At 44.0% G+C, this 16588-nt stretch overlaps 1 protein-coding gene across 1 annotated transcript in view; it reads right to left on the reverse strand.

Annotated features, from left to right (window-relative positions):
* Nucleotides 1-400: 400 nt before the first annotated feature.
* Nucleotides 401-16588, reverse strand: part of LOC117443107 (attractin-like protein 1) — a gene marked incomplete at its 5' end in the record, with an annotated part of 115713 nt that continues 99525 nt past the window's right edge. The window contains 2 exons of the mRNA XM_034079049.2: nucleotides 401-483; nucleotides 586-664. Coding sequence (XP_033934940.2) covers nucleotides 442-483; nucleotides 586-664 — 121 coding nt within the window. The remainder of the gene's footprint in view (nucleotides 484-585; nucleotides 665-16588) is intronic.

Below are 16588 nucleotides of genomic sequence, written 5' to 3' on the forward strand. Positions count from 1 at the left end.
GATCCTGAGGCTGAAGCTCGAGCCGGGGACCAGGGAGATTTAACATTTTTGAGATTTTGAGAAAAAGTCCGAATTCTTAGATTCTTTGAAAAAAAAGTCAGGATTTTGAAATGTTTAGAAAAAGTAAAAAAAAAATTGTAAAAGTCAGATTTTTTTGCAAAAGTCAGAATTTTTGAGAAAAAGTCATATTTTTGAGGAAAAAGTCAGAATTTTGAAATGTTTAGAAAAAGTCAATTTTTTTTTAAAAGTCAGATCTTTGAGAAAAAAGTCCGATTTTTTGAGAAAAAGTCAACATTTTTAGAAAAAATCCGATTTTTCCGATTTAGAAAAAACACAGTATTTTGTTCATGACAACAGGATGTATGATAACAAGAACCGGTATTCCTCCATCTTGTGACTGTGTAACTCCCTCTCTTGATATCAGCATGTGAAGGACACTGCTCAGGAACTAGCTGATGCTCTGTATGTGATGACTCCTTCCTTCTGGAGAGGACCACAGATACATGGATCCTGAGGCTGAAGCTCAAGCCGGGGACGAGTGAGATGTTTCTAACAATGATGATGATAATGATGAAGATGTCCTACCTCTCTGCGTCTCGAGGCCCAGCAGGTCTGTTTGACTTTCCACACCACAGCAGCGACCAGCAGCAGAGACAGGAAACAGCTGCAGGAGGGGAGGGGGGAGAAATACATGTATCCTTAGTGTTGCATGAACGAAAAAAATATCATGCAGGAGGTGTCCGATTGAAATGTGGGATAACGACAGCGCAGCACCACCTGTTTGAATGCCTTCAATGCTCAACTGAATGTATACGTGCTGGATGTTTCAAATAATAATTCAGAAGAAGAAAAGAAGGACACAGGGGCCGTTTCTCCATCGAGAGGATACTGGCTTCCAAGCCAATATTTCAAGGATGCTACGTCATCGAGTGCCGCCGAAGGACTGTTCCAATCTCCAGCATACTTGGAATTCCACCGAGGCCGCGTCCTTGGTTTGAGGGTAATTTCGAGGCTGCACATGGGTAGACTTCGCGTCCTTCAAATCCCCACAATGCTTTGCGCACAGACCAATTTCCCCAAATCTGTGACGGAAAATGTAAGGCGGGGCCTCTCGCACACCTGCACACTTGCTCGCCTGTTCGCCTGTTCCACTCTTTGTTTTCCGAATGCCAGGAAGTATTCTTGCCTCGCTTCTGAAGCAAGTGACTCGGAAGACATGTGCTACCAAGCAAGCATCCTCGCGATTGAGAAACGGCCAGCAAGTACATAGGAGGTACTGTGAACAAATGTGTCCGTGCGGAACCATACCCCCAACAGCTGGGAGACCAGGGGACACTAAAGAGTGGTGCTCCCCTGGTCTCCCAGCTGTGTGCGTCAATCTTTAGTGTCCCCTGGTCTCCAGCTGTGTGTGTCACTCTTTAGTGTCCCCTGGTCTCCCAGCTGTGTGCGTCACTCTTTAGTGTCCCCTGGTCTCCCAGCTGTGTGCGTCACTCTTTAGTGTCCCCTGGTCTCCCAGCTGTGTGCGTCAATCTTTAGTGTCCCCTGGTCTCCAGCTGTGCGTGTCACTCTTTAGTGTCCCCTGGTCTCCCAGCTGTGTGCGTCACTCTTTAGTGTCCCCTGGTCTCCCAGCTGTGTGCGTCACTCTTTCGTGTCCCACTAGTCTCTAAGCTGTGTGCGTCACTCTTTAGTGTCCCCTGGCCTCCCAGCTGTGTGTGTCACTCTTTAGTGTCCCCTGGTCTCCCAGCTGTGTGCGTCACTCTTTAGTGTCCCCTGGTCTCCCAGCTGTGTGCGTCACTCTTTAGTGTCCCCTGGTCTCCCAGCTGTGTGCGTCACTCTTTAGTGTCCCCTGGTCTCCCAGCTGTGTGCGTCACTCTTTAGTGTCCCCTGGTCTCCCAGCTGTGTGCGTCACTCTTTAGTGTCCCCTGGTCTCCAGCTGTGTGCGTCACTCTTTCGTGTCCCACTAGTCTCTAAGCTGTGGGCGTCACTCTTTAGTGTCCCCTGGTCTCCCAGCTGTGTGCGTCACTCTTTAGTGTCCCCTGGTCTCCCAGCTGTGTGCGTCACTCTTTAGTGTCCCCTGGTCTCCCAGCTGTGTGCGTCACTCTTTAGTGTCCCCTGGTCTCCCAGCTGTGTGCGTCACTCTTTAGTGTCCCCTGGTCTCCTAGCTGTGTGCGTCACTCTTTAGTGTCCCCTGGTCTCCCAGCTGTGTGCGTCACTCTTTAGTGTCCCCTGGTCTCCCAGCTGTGTGCGTCACTCTTTAGTGTCCCCTGGTCTCCCAGCTGTGTGCGTCACTCTTTAGTGTCCCCTGGTCTCCAGCTGTGTGCGTCACTCTTTAGTGTCCCCTGGTCTCCCAGCTGTGTGCGTCACTCTTTAGTGTCCCCTGGTCTCCCAGCTGTGTGCATCACTCTTTAGTGTCCCCTGGTCTCCCAGCTGTGTGCATCACTCTTTAGTGTCCCCTGGTCTCCCAGCTGTGTGCGTCACTCTTTAGTGTCCCCTGGTCTCCCAGCTGTGTGCGTCACTCTTTAGTGTCCCCTGGTCTCCCAGCTGTGTGCGTCACTCTTTAGTGCCCCCTGGTCTCCCAGCTGTGTGCGTCACTCTTTAGTGTCCCCTAGTCTCCCAGCTGTGTGCGTCACTCTTTAGTGTCCCCTGGCCTCCCAGCTGTGTGCGTCACTCTTTAGTGTCCCCTGGCCTCCCAGCTGTGTGCGTCACTCTTTAGTGTCCCCTGGTCTCCCAGCTGTGTGCATCACTCTTTAGTGTCCCCTAGTCTCCCAGCTGTGTGCGTCACTCTTTAGTGTCCCCTGGCCTCCCAGCTGTGTGCGTCACTCTTTAGTGTCCCCTAGTCTCCCAGCTGTGTGCGTCACTCTTTAGTGTCCCCTGGCCTCCCAGCTGTGTGCATCACTCTTTAGTGTCCCCTGGTCTCCCAGCTGTGTGCATCACTCTTTAGTGTCCCCTGGTCTCCCAGCTGTGTGCGTCACTCTTTAGTGTCCCCTGGTCTCCCAGCTGTGTGCGTCACTCTTTAGTGTCCCCTGGTCTCCCAGCTGTGTGCGTCACTCTTTAGTGTCCCCTGGTCTCCCAGCTGTGTGCGTCACTCTTTAGTGTCCCCTGGTCTCCCAGCTGTGTGCGTCACTCTTTAGTGTCCCCTGGTCTCCCAGCTGTGTGCGTCACTCTTTAGTGTCCCCTGGTCTCCCAGCTGTGTGCGTCACTCTTTAGTGTCCCCTGGTCTCCAGCTGTGTGCGTCACTCTTTCGTGTCCCACTAGTCTCTAAGCTGTGGGCGTCACTCTTTAGTGTCCCCTGGCCTCCCAGCTGTGTGTGTCACTCTTTAGTGTCCCCTGGTCTCCCAGCTGTGTGCGTCACTCTTTAGTGTCCCCTGGTCTCCCAGCTGTGTGCGTCACTCTTTAGTGTCCCCTGGTCTCCCAGCTGTGTGCGTCACTCTTTAGTGTCCCCTGGTCTCCTAGCTGTGTGCGTCACTCTTTAGTGTCCCCTGGTCTCCCAGCTGTGTGCGTCACTCTTTAGTGTCCCCTGGTCTCCCAGCTGTGTGCGTCACTCTTTAGTGTCCCCTGGTCTCCCAGCTGTGTGCGTCACTCTTTAGTGTCCCCTGGTCTCCAGCTGTGTGCGTCACTCTTTAGTGTCCCCTGGTCTCCCAGCTGTGTGCGTCACTCTTTAGTGTCCCCTGGTCTCCCAGCTGTGTGCATCACTCTTTAGTGTCCCCTGGTCTCCCAGCTGTGTGCATCACTCTTTAGTGTCCCCTGGTCTCCCAGCTGTGTGCGTCACTCTTTAGTGTCCCCTGGTCTCCCAGCTGTGTGCATCACTCTTTAGTGTCAAAAACACCTTCAAGTGCAAGAAGAAATAAATAAATCACACAACCATGAAACAGGGTCTTCACACTCGTTCACTGAGCACAGGCAGCCGGGGGTCAGGACAGAAAAGGGCGGCGAGAGGTCAGAGGTCAACGAGCGACATGATGCTCCCTCACAAAGAACAAGGTCCACACACACACACACACACACACACACACACACACACACACGGTTCAGTGTGTCTGGGCACAAAGCTCTTCTCTCAAACCAGAACTTCTGACAAGAACTCAAAACAAGCGCAGCCAAATAACTGACAACAGGAAGTGCCGGAGAAACTGCTGAACACAGCAACTTCTGAAACAATCCTCCTCTTCATCTGTGTGTGCGTGTGTGTGTGTGTGTGTGTGTGTGTGTGTCCTCCATGTGTCTCTATGAGGAGATGATTGTGAAGGGTATTAGTGCCGTAATTAGCGTGACATTTTCAGAAGCGACCACATCGACCTCTGAGCTGCACTCAGACACTTCACTCAGGAAACCCCCTCCTTTTCCTGAGTGGATGAAAACCGTCCACTTTCAACACTGTAACTACCGACCGCTTCAACGTCCAGTCGGCGACGTTCAGGGTCATCAAGCTGGACACCTGGCTCTGCTGTTGGAAACTCTGGATCTCTACGATCATTCGTATCATTTAGCTGTTGTTGTTTTATTATTTATTTAAATCTATACACACGTCCGTCTGTCCTGTGAACGCGATCCTCCTCTGTTTCTCTACCCGAGGTTTCTTCCAGTTTCCCCCGATAACTGTGGGGGGATTGGGGATTGTTTCCGGTGAGGGTTTAGGCCGGGGATTGCGTAAGAAGTACAAAGTGTAAAGCCCGCTGAGAGTAATGTGTAATCTGTGATATTGGGCGTATTACAAACAAATGATGTTGAGGATTTGTTGGGTTACTTCTTATCTGTCAAAGTCAACTTTATTGTCAATCTTTCATGTTGTGTGCAGTGGCGCCAGCAGGGGGGGCCAGGGGGGGGCCATGGCCACCCTGATATATGTGTTGGCCCCCCCTGGCCCCCCCACCACACACACCGCCTCAATTACATTCTTGGTTTTGGTGGGCCACCCCAAGATGTGCAGTGGCCCCCCCTATGAAACATTTCTGGAGGCGCCACTGGTTGTGTGTACAGAGAGAGATCGAAATACTGTTTCCCACAATCCCGAATACAAAAATACGAATATATATAAAAACATGTATAAATATCTGCAGCCTGTTCCTGAGTGCATCGTCTTGTCTCTTAATATGTAGCTCTTCACGGTGTCTGTTGGTGCAGCAATATTTATTTTTGGATAAGTGCAATTGAATTTGACTGCATTATTATAATAACATGCTACAATTATTCGACTTTATTGCGCGGCTGTGCCTTTACGAGGACCCCCACTACACTGAACCCACCCAGAACAATTACACACAAGATTACAAGACGAATACAGTTACTAAATGCCTCCTCTGGCTGGGATTCAAATCCAATCAGGCCCTCAAACTCCCCGTTCAGTCGGTATTACCACCGCCTCGCCGTTAATGCGCTCAGCTCAGCCAATGGAGCGCAGCGGCTAATTGTTGCTGTTACCGAGGCCTAAGGGAGGAAGATGAAGAGGGAGGAAGAGGGGGAGAGGAGGGGACGGTAACACTCCACTGAGCCTCCTGATAGGTGCAGATTTAAAGGTCTCCTATTATGATGTTCTTCATCACTTTATCACAGCTCTCAGATATATCCAGAGCCTGTCTCTGATTGGCTGAAACACCAAACAGAACATTGCAGCATTACCCAGAATCCCCTCTGTTTCAGCCCTGTTTCCAAAGTGCTGATTCTCTGTCTGTTACTTTAGATGAAGACAAGGAGCCCCTCCCCACGCCCCTCTGAGAGACATCTGGTTACAAAGAACTCAATGGAGTTCTAGAGGAGATTCAGGTGATAAGGGGGGGGGGGTTACCTTGTTGCTGATTGGCTAATGGCTACACAAGACAACACATCGTTATGACATCATAAAGTGGCCAAAATCTGATCAGCTCATTTTCAGACAGGTTTTTATAGAAATGGATCAAAAAGAGAGAAAATCTTTGTTCCTGAAACTTTCAGAGTCTCTTTCCACAGAGGGGACACATGCTGATGTAGAAGAGACATGGAGAAGAGGGGACACATGTTGATGTAGAAGAGACATGGAGAAGAGGGGACACATGTTGATGTAGAAGAGACATGGAGAAGAGGGGACACATGTTGATGTAGAAGAGACATGAAGAAGAGGGGACACATGTTGATGTAGAAGAGACATGAAGAAGAGGGGACACATGTTGATGTAGAAGAGACATGGAGAAGAGGGGACACGTGTTGATGTAGAAGAGACATGAAGAAGAGGGGACACATGTTGATGGAGAAGAGACATGGAGAAGAGGGGACACATGTTGATGTAGAGGAGACATGAAGAAGAGGGGACACATGTTGATGTAGGAGAGACATGAAGAAGAGGGGACACATGTTGATGGAGAAGAGACATGGAGAAGAGGGGACACATGTTGATGTAGGAGAGACATGAAGAAGAGGGGACACATGTTGATGGAGAAGAGACATGGAGAAGAGGGGACACATGTTGATGTAGGAGAGACATGGAGAAGAGGGGACACATGTTGATGTAGAAGAGACATGAAGAAGAGGGGACACATGTTGATGTAGAAGAGACATGAAGAAGAGGGGACACATGTTGATGTAGAAGAGACATGGAGAAGAGGGGACACGTGTTGATGTAGAAGAGACATGAAGAAGAGGGGACACATGTTGATGTAGAAGAGACATGAAGAAGAGGGGACACATGTTGATGTAGAAGAGACATGAAGAAGAGAGGGACACATGTTGATGTAGAAGAGACATGAAGAAGAGGGGACACATGTTGATGTAGAAGAGACATGAAGAAGAGGGGACACATGTTGATGTAGAGGAGACATGACGAAGAGGGGACACATGTTGATGTAGAAGAGACACGAAGAAGAGGGGACACATGTTGATATAGAAGAGACATGAAGAAGAGGGGGACTACATGTTTGATGGAGTAAAAAAAGAGACATGGAGAAGAGGGGACACATGTTGATGTAGGAGAGACATGAAGAAGAGGGGACACATGTTGATGTAGAGAGACATGAAGAAGAGGGGACACATGTTGATGTAGAAGAGACATGAAGAAGAGGGGACACACGTTGATGTAGAAGAGACATGAAGAAGAGGGGACACATGTTGATGTAGAGAGACATGAAGAAGAGGGGACACATGCTGATGTAGAAGAGACATGAAGAAGAGGGGACACATGTTGATGTAGAGGAGACATGAAGAAGAGGGGACACATGTTGATGTAGAGGAGACATGAAGAAGAGGGGACACATGTTGATGTAGAAGAGACATGAAGAAGAGGGGACACATGTTGATGTAGAAGAGACATGAAGAAGAGGGGACACATGTTGATGTAGAAGAGACATGAAGAAGAAGGGACACATGTTGATGTAGAAGAGACATGAAGAAGAGGGGACACATGTTGATGTAGAAGAGACATGAAGAAGAGGGGACACATGTTGATATAGAAGAGACATGAAGAAGAGGGGACACATGTTGATGGAGAAGAGACATGAAGAAGAGGGGACACATGTTGATGTAGAAGAGACATGAAGAAGAGGGGACACATGTTGATATAGAAGAGACATGAAGAAGAGGGGACACATGTTGATGGAGAAGAGACATGGAGAAGAGGGGGGACACATGTTGATGTAGAAGAGACATGAAGAAGAGGGGACACATGTTGATGTAGAAGAGACATGAAGAAGAGGGGACACATGTTGATGTAGAAGAGACATGAAGAAGAGGGGACACATGTTGATATAGAAGAGACATGAAGAAGAGAGGACACATGTTGATGTAGGAGAGACATGAAGAAGAGGGGACACATGTTGATGTAGAAGAGACATGAAGAAGAGGGGACACATGTTGATGTAGAAGAGACATGAAGAAGAGGGGACACATGTTGATGTAGAAGAGACATGAAGAAGAGGGGACACATGTTGATGTAGGAGAGACATGGAGAAGAGGATGTTGCAGAATAGGTGACCTTTAAAGCTGTGCAGGTCAAATCAAATCAAAATGTATTAAAGCCCCAAATCAACAACAATGCCTCAAAGGGCTGAACAAAGCAAACAACAGCAAAGACAAAAACAAATACAAACGTCGTAGCACAACAATTATAAAAACATTACACAACAACAACAACAACATAAGCATTGCCATATAATAAAAGCATGCGACAGAAGTGACGCTAATGTAGAGAGAAAGGTAGCAGCAATAGGACTGATTAAACAGCCGGGGAATGAGTCCGTGTGTGTGTGTGTGTGTGTGTGTGTGTGTGTGTGTGTGTGTGTGTGTGTGTGTGTGTGTGTGTGTGTGTGTGTGTGTGTGTGGTCCTGCTGTTTAAGTGGTGCGGTGGCTTAGTTTAAAGAGGGATCAACACACAGTGAAGGAGAACACTTCTGAGCCACAGACTTCTCACGATGGAAACAGCTTTCCATCTGCAGCAAACCAGCTCTCAGCGAAGAGACAAGCGGAGACTGAACATGCGTTTATCCGCCAGAGGACATGTGTCTTTTTCAAAATACTTTCTTTTTCAAATTGAGTATTTCTATCTTTGTGTTTTTGTTATCAGCGAATGTGGATGTGAATAGGGGAGATGTACCACATGTAAGAAGTAGAAAGTACAGGTATTTGAGTTCAACATGAGAGAAGTAGAAAGTACAGGTATTTGAGTTCAACATGTAAGAAGTAGAGAGTACAGGTATTGAGTTCAACATGAGAGAAGTAGAAAGTACAGGTATTTGAGTTCAACATGTGAGAAGTAGAAAGTACAGGTATTTGGGTTCAACATGTAAGAAGTAGAAAGTACAGGTATTTGAGTTCAACATGAGAGAAGTAGAAAGTACAGGTATTTGAGTTCAACATGTAAGAAGTAGAAAGTACAGGTATTTGGGTTCAACATGTAAGAAGTAGAAAGTACAGGTATTTGAGTTCAACATGAGAGAAGTAGAAAGTACAGGTATTTGAGTTCAACATGTAAGAAGTAGAAAGTACAGGTATTTGGGTTCAACATGTAAGAAGTAGAAAGTACAGGTATTTGAGTTCAACATGAGAGAAGTAGAAAGTACAGGTATTTGAGTTCAACATGTGAGAAGTAGAAAGTACAGGTATTTGAGTTCAACATGTAAGAAGTAGAAAGTACAGGTATTTGGGTTCAACATGTAAGAAGTAGAAAGTACAGGTATTTGAGTTCAACATGTGAGAAGTAGAAAGTACAGGTATTTGAGTTCAACATGAGAGAAGTAGAAAGTACAGGTATTTGAGTTCAACATGTGAGAAGTAGAAAGTACAGGTATTTGGGTTCAACATGTGAGAAGTAGAAAGTACAGGTATTTGAGTTCCACAGGTAAGAAGTAGAAAGTACAGGTATTTGAGTTCAACATGTAAGAAGTAGAAAGTACAGGTATTTGAGTTCAACATGTGAGAAGTAGAAAGTACAGGTATTTGAGTTCAACATGAGAGAAGTAGAAAGTACAGGTATTTGAGTTCAACATGTAAGAAGTAGAAAGTACAGGTATTTGAGTTCAACATGTGAGAAGTAGAAAGTACAGGTATTTGAGTTCAACATGTAAGAAGTAGAAAGTAAAAAGTGTTCAGAAACACAGTGTGAACATCTGTGGCATTTTATATCCCAGGTGGTGGTGATGATGATGGTGATGATGATGATGATGATGATGATGATGATGATGATGATGATGATGATGATGATGATGATGATGATGATGATGATGATGATGATGATGATGATGATCTCCATTAAAATGTCGGTGTGAATGAGACTGTTTCCATCCAGTGTGAGATCTCCTCTGGGATTTGGTTCTTACTTAAAGACTCTCTGATCCGTGCCCTCCCGTTGGTCCCGTTGAGAGAAGAGTTAATATAAATGTTGACGTGATCATAATACGATGGGTCTTCAGATACTGCGCTGAGCCCAGAGCAATAACATCAGGAACCAGCAGCGAGAGGTCTTGGAACACTTTGCAGCAGGCCATGCTCACCTCCTTCAGATGTTTAAAGCAGCCTCTCATTAATATCATGCTAGTGCAGACAGTCATTAGGAACGGCTCGACTAATGATGTCTGGTATTATAAAAAGCGACAAAGACGGGTCGAGCAAAAACAAGAATGTCTTCCAAGAACACGTTATTATTAATTTGACTTACAAAATAACGTGTTTGTACAAGACTACGTTACGACAAGGTTTTGTATTTTAACAAACTAAAGATGGGTCGAGCAAAAGCAAGAATTTATTCCGAGAAGACCTGAGTTTGAGTGCAACCAACATGTTGACTTATGAAGCTCTCCATTCATACGACACGTCACTTCTTCCCCCTCTCGTGATCGGGGGCGTCGCTCCCCAGCTCACCAATCACTCCTCTCTCCATTCTCACCAGCCTGTCGTTGCACCCGCTGATCCCTTTATATCTGCTCTTCCCTCTTGAGTCCCTCCAGGTGACCATACGCAACCCTCCTCCACCCCTCTCGCCTCCCGCCTCCTACAGGACCAAGCTAATCCTTCTGCCTTCAGACCGGTCCTACTCATCACCACCACCAGTGTCCAGACCCCGGGGGTTTCTTCGGAGCGGTTCTTCCCCTGGCCTAATCGCCAAACACCGTTCCATTCTCCTGTCTCAATTCTGGCAATCATTATTTCATACGACGTGTCCCAGTAATAAATATGTATTTCATACATCAACGTCTCTCCTGATTGAAATAAAATAACGTGTTTGTACGAGACTACGTCGCGTTATTCGTCATGTATTCGAGTATTTCTCGTACACAACCAGGTGTTGTATATATTTGAACATACTAGCGACAAAGATGGGTAGCGCAAAAGCAATAAGGTATTCCTAGGAGACGTGAGTTTGAGTCCTGTTTGCCACCAAATGTCCATTATTATTAACTTAACTTGACGCGTTGTTACGAGACTACGGTAAGTATTTCCCGTACGCCACCAGGTCTTGTGTTTATTTTAACGTACTGAGTATTTAATATGAGTATTTAATTTAGTCTAGGGCAGTGCTTCTCAAAGTGTGGTCCGTGAGCGCCCCTAGTGGTCCGTGAGTATATTGGTAACATTTCACATTTGAAATAAATACATTTAAGTTTTCCGCACTCTCGCGGGAATATCTCCGCAATGGAGCGAGCTTAAGTTTCACTTTCTGTTGCATGGAATAGCCCAGCGCAACACCTTCGTCACACATGTTGCCACTTGTTTGTACCATTTTCAGGCGATTTATAATCTGTTCTAGAAAAACGATGTGTTTTTGGATATATTTGGAGTTAGGTGGCCCGCGAGTGTTTCTTATTGGTTGAGTGTCCTTGGTATGAAAAAGTTTGAGAAATACTGCTCTAGGGTGTACTGCTTTTTGCAACCCTTGATTTAAGCGGACTCATACTTATTTTACAGATAATGATGACATGTTGTTCTATCATATATAATACTTTTCAAATCATTTAAAAATGGAAATATATATTGATGGACTGAGGGAATCATTTAGGCTGTAGATAGATTGCTAGATGGATAGCCAATGATTGCTAGTTAGCCGAGGTTGCATGAGGTGAATAGTGGAAAGTAAAAACGAAATGTATTAAAGTAGTGTTAGATAATTAACTATACAGTATACATATAAATATATAAAGATATGTGAAGGTGTTGTACAAAAGTAAATCCGGCAGAAAAGTGAAAAGTGAGAATTTCCTCTGTCAACCTCTGCGCGTCGAAGCCAACACATTTACTGCTGTTGGTGCTGAAGCAAATCAAGTCAGTCCGAAAGCTGGAAGTGCCATTTGAACAAACCAAGACTAATCTCCGGAGAGAATTGCGGAGGAAGTGGACTTTGATACGGAGGTCATTTTTAAATGAAGTGGGCGAGCTCAGGGAAGGCTCATGAGCCACTTAGCGCTGCGGAGCTTCACGGCTGTTTTTTAAAAAGGAAAGGGAGAGAAACTGATTGCTAATCAAGCCAGCGAGAGCCGGGAGTAATTGGACAAAAGCTGAACTGCAGTGTCACTAATTAGCATGTGAGACTGAGCAGAGCGGAGACATAAATGCTGCTTAATTATGGAGAAAACATGAGGAGGACGGAGGGAGCGAGCTCCAAATGTTTTTAAACTTTAGAAGGGGATAAGTGCTAAGCGGGGAGACACAGGGAATCAAGAAGTATACACTTTAAGCAAATGGTACTTACAACACAAACAGACCGAGTGTGTGTTTTGGCCAATAACTGTCATCTTAAAAAAGGGTGACAGCACAGATTCTGAACTCTATGAAAAATTCAGAGAAGTCAAAATTCTAAGAAATTCACATCTCTAAGAAAAATTATAATTTCTAAGAAAAAGTCAAAATTCTATGAAAAATTTTAATTTCTAAGAAAACCTATAATTTCTAAGAAAAAGTCAAAATTCTAAGAAAACATATAATTTCTAAGAAAAAGTCAAAATTCTAAGAAAAAAATCAAAATTTCTAAGAAAAATTATAATTTCTAAGAAAAAGTCAAAATTATAAGAAAATGTCAAAGAAAAATAAAAAAGTCAAGAAAAAAGTCAAAATTCTATCAAAAATCAAAATTATAAGAAAAATTCAAAAAATCATTTTCCGCCACAGATTTTGGAAATTGGTCCGTGCGCAAAGCATTGTGGGGATTTTAAGACCGCGGAGTCGACACATGTGCAGCCTCGAAATTTCTCGCTACGAAGTACGCCGGCCTCGTTAGAATTCCAAGTATCCTGGACATTGGAACAGTCCTTCGGCGGCACTCGATGACGTAGTATCCTTGAAATGGTGGCTCTGGAGCAGCCTTCCTCGACATTGAGAATATGTGAATTCTGTTACTCTTAAAAAAGGATGACGGCACAAATTCAAAATTATAAGAAAAATACAGAGAAAAAGTCAAAAATGCTAGAAAAAGATAAAGTTAAGAAAAAAAGTCAAAATTGTAATAAAGTCACATTTCTAACAAAAAGTAAACATTTTAAGAAAAAGTAAAACCGTTGAAATGTAAAGACATCTTAGAAAAAGTCAGTATTAGTTTAATCTATTTTGGTCATATCTACATATATTGACTCGTGGCCCTCGTCCTCTTCCGTAGGTTTCTACATTTCCATATTTCTTCGTTGCTATTATATAAAGGTCCTGAATATCTCATACGAGCGCAGAACACATGAATAATAAATTACAACGACCGTACACGTAACCTTTTCTCACTGAGAGCATGCTGCAGTGACTAACACACACACGCACACACACACACACACACACACACACACACACACACACACACACACACACACACACACACACACACCACACACACACACACACACACACACACACACACACACACACACACACACACACACACATAGACGCACACGCACACACACACACACACACACATCTATCCAGGCAAACTTGACACTGTCCCCCAATGATGACATCATCCCTCTATGCTGGCCTAAAGGTCGCTGATGTCCAGAAGCCGGCCTTGGGCAAAAAAGTGGCTCACTTCCTCACATGGCTTCACAGTGACACACACACACACACACACACAGAAACACACACACACACACACACACACACACACACACGAACACACACACACGCACACACACACACATGCGCGCACACACACACACACACACACACACACACACACACACACACACACACACAGGTTGTAATTGAGTGGCAGAATCTCGCCTGAAGCTTCCCCATAACTCTCCCTCATTAGATCCACTTCCTGGGACTCAAATGTCTCTCACGAGCAACAACACAATGGACTCATGGCTTTTGGATATTTCCATTTAAATCGAGTAGATTTACTACAAATATTTGCATATCCTTAAGTCAATCAAATAAAAAATGTAAATGCCTTAATCGTGATTACCACACAATTGAAATACTAGCATGTATGTTAGATATCAAACACGGTGTGGAGGTGTAATAAAGACATGCCTGCGGACTGGTGAGAGAAATGAGAGCATTTTGTACTCATGGTTTCTGAATTATTGACTCCTACAATCTGCCAACACGTGCTAAAGCATTGTTACGTGCCGTGTTGTGTCTGTGTGTCTCGTCTCCCCCTGAGTCTCCTCTGTGTGGTGTACGCTACAAAGGGCAATGTCATGTTCCTATACAACTAAACTTCACCCTGTAACTGCATTACTTCTGCAGTTGTTAAACAATGTGGACATTGAAACCGATTCTGGACCATAACTCATTGTATACTCTATATAACACACTACTACTACAAAACCAGCCGTTATGCACATTACAAAAAGGGCTATAAGAGTTATCAATAATGTTGGATATCTTGAACACACTAATGTATTATTTTTGAAGTCACACATATTGAAGTTCATTGATCTGGTTAAAGTTAAAACGGCACAAATCATGTACAGAGCCAGACATAATCTACTTCCTAGGAAATTAAAAACATTGTTCGTAGACGGAGAGGGGGGGTATACTTTGAGAGGAAACAACTCAAGGTCAGAACAACTCTGAGAAGTATGAGTTTAACAATCTGTGGGGTGGCTTTATGGAATGCTTTGGAGCAGGAGTTGAAACAAAGCATAATTCAGTTTAAAAGGATGCACAGAAACACTTTTTTGGAAAAATATGAGAATGAAGAAAGGTGATTGAAGATGAGAAATGATTGTATATGTTTGTATAAATGTATGTAGGAATAACTTGCATAATGATTTAAAGGACAATCATTGATCAAGTAAGGGGTGGGAATTAATAAGCATTGGCTTCCTCCTGCTCCCTTTCCGACACATATGATTTATTATTATTAATATCAAGACTTTTTTTGTTTTTTTTGTTGAATATACAAATTATTACCATGAATGTGGATAAATACTGAATTATAACAATACGGTATTCTGTTTTTCACATTTGTTATTTGTTAATCTGTTCGAAATAAAGACTGAAAGAAAGAAACATAAGGAGAGAAAAAAGGGCGACTGCAAGTGGATTTGTTTATTTTTACAACAACAAAATACCCGCTTAGGGTTGAGCAAAAGATCAAAGTTTGATACGTTGTTTTCAATTAATTACTGAACATAAATTAGTTTAAATTATTCATATTTGGGGGAAAGACCCGGTTTATTTTAATCTATCAAACACTACCTGGATATGTTGACCAACCATAACCATTGCATTATACATGTTCCAGTGACTGTTATGTTGTATTGATTGTTGTGCTTTTATGTATATCTTAATGTGTGCATATGTATACATATATCTGTTGATTGTGTATATTTAAGCAATAGCTTACGACAGGCCGTGGTATATGCTCATTATATCCCAGCTAAGGGGCGTGGTTCGCCCGACGCCCCTTAGCAACCCCCGTTGTTAGTTAGTGTCATAACGGACGTAATGTAACAGCTGTAGCTTTTCTCAGACGCGGAGGGATACTGACTTGTTGTGAAAAGTAACTACAATTCTTCGTGGTATATTCTCATTATAGAGAACCGCAGTGACGCGTCCTAAAACCCGGAAGTAAGTTAGCATTTTTACCACGTCCGGTTCCTTCAACAAAAAGCAACGTAATCTCTCCGTAGGGTTTAGGATGATATCTGAACTAAGGTCTGTGGTTGAGACGCATTGAAGAGACGGATCACGTTTTGTTCTACGACATTAAATCATCATCAGTGACCTCACTGGTGATTCCTGAAGAGATGACTGAGGTGTCTGAAAAACGATGGTTGTTACCAAGTGGCTGAACAGGACTACAGAAGTCGTGGAGGTCGTTGTACGTCATTACGCCAAACACGTGAACACTCCTCTGAGTTAGTTTCTGCTTGAAAGCAAGTCCCTGCCTCCTGCAGAGTGTTCCAACAAACGCTTCAACTTGTTCCATCTAGAATCTGTGTGTTTGAATCTGGATCTGAAGTTGGCGTGACGTTGAAGCAGTGACCCTGCTGTAGCTCCTTTATAGCGTAACGTTAGCATTTTGCTTCTGGCGACTAGATTTATGATTCGATAAAAGTAGACATGTGGAGATTATCCGGCTGAACAAAACGTGATCCGTCTCTTCAGCCACAGACCTTATTTCAGCTATTTTCCAAAACCCTACGGAGAGATTGCATTGCGTTTTTGACGAAGGAACCGGAAGGAGTTTACTTCCGGGTTTTAGGAGGCGTCACTGCGGTTCTCTATATCAGTGTTTTTCAAAGTGGGGGCCCCGACCCTCCGGGGGGGCGCCAGGGGGGGCACGCAAAGTTTGCGGGAAAGGGGAATTTTTTTCTTTTTTAAAGTTACATGTTTTCTTTTTTTAGATGTTATTAATAACTGCATATCTATCAATCTGTTTCATTTGATGCCAATCTTTTAATATATTAATTTATTAATATTTTATTTGTTTTTTAAATCACACGACCGCCCTTCAAGCCAATCAGAATCGAGCTGCCGCTACTGAGAGTGAAACTGAGTATCTGCTCAGCTCTTGGAGCAAGTGAGAGCTCGTGGATATTCCGCTCTGCAGCTGGATGAGAGCACGGTGTAGCAAATATTGATGTTTATATGAATATAAATATGTTTATTGTTAATATTACTGTTGAATATTATATATATAATATTATTAAGGCATAAGTAGCTTTCAAAAATGCTAAAAATATGTTAATTGTTCATA

This window comes from Pseudochaenichthys georgianus, unplaced genomic scaffold (assembly GCF_902827115.2).
Source record: "Pseudochaenichthys georgianus unplaced genomic scaffold, fPseGeo1.2 scaffold_538_arrow_ctg1, whole genome shotgun sequence".
Lineage (NCBI taxonomy): Eukaryota > Metazoa > Chordata > Actinopteri > Perciformes > Channichthyidae > Pseudochaenichthys > Pseudochaenichthys georgianus.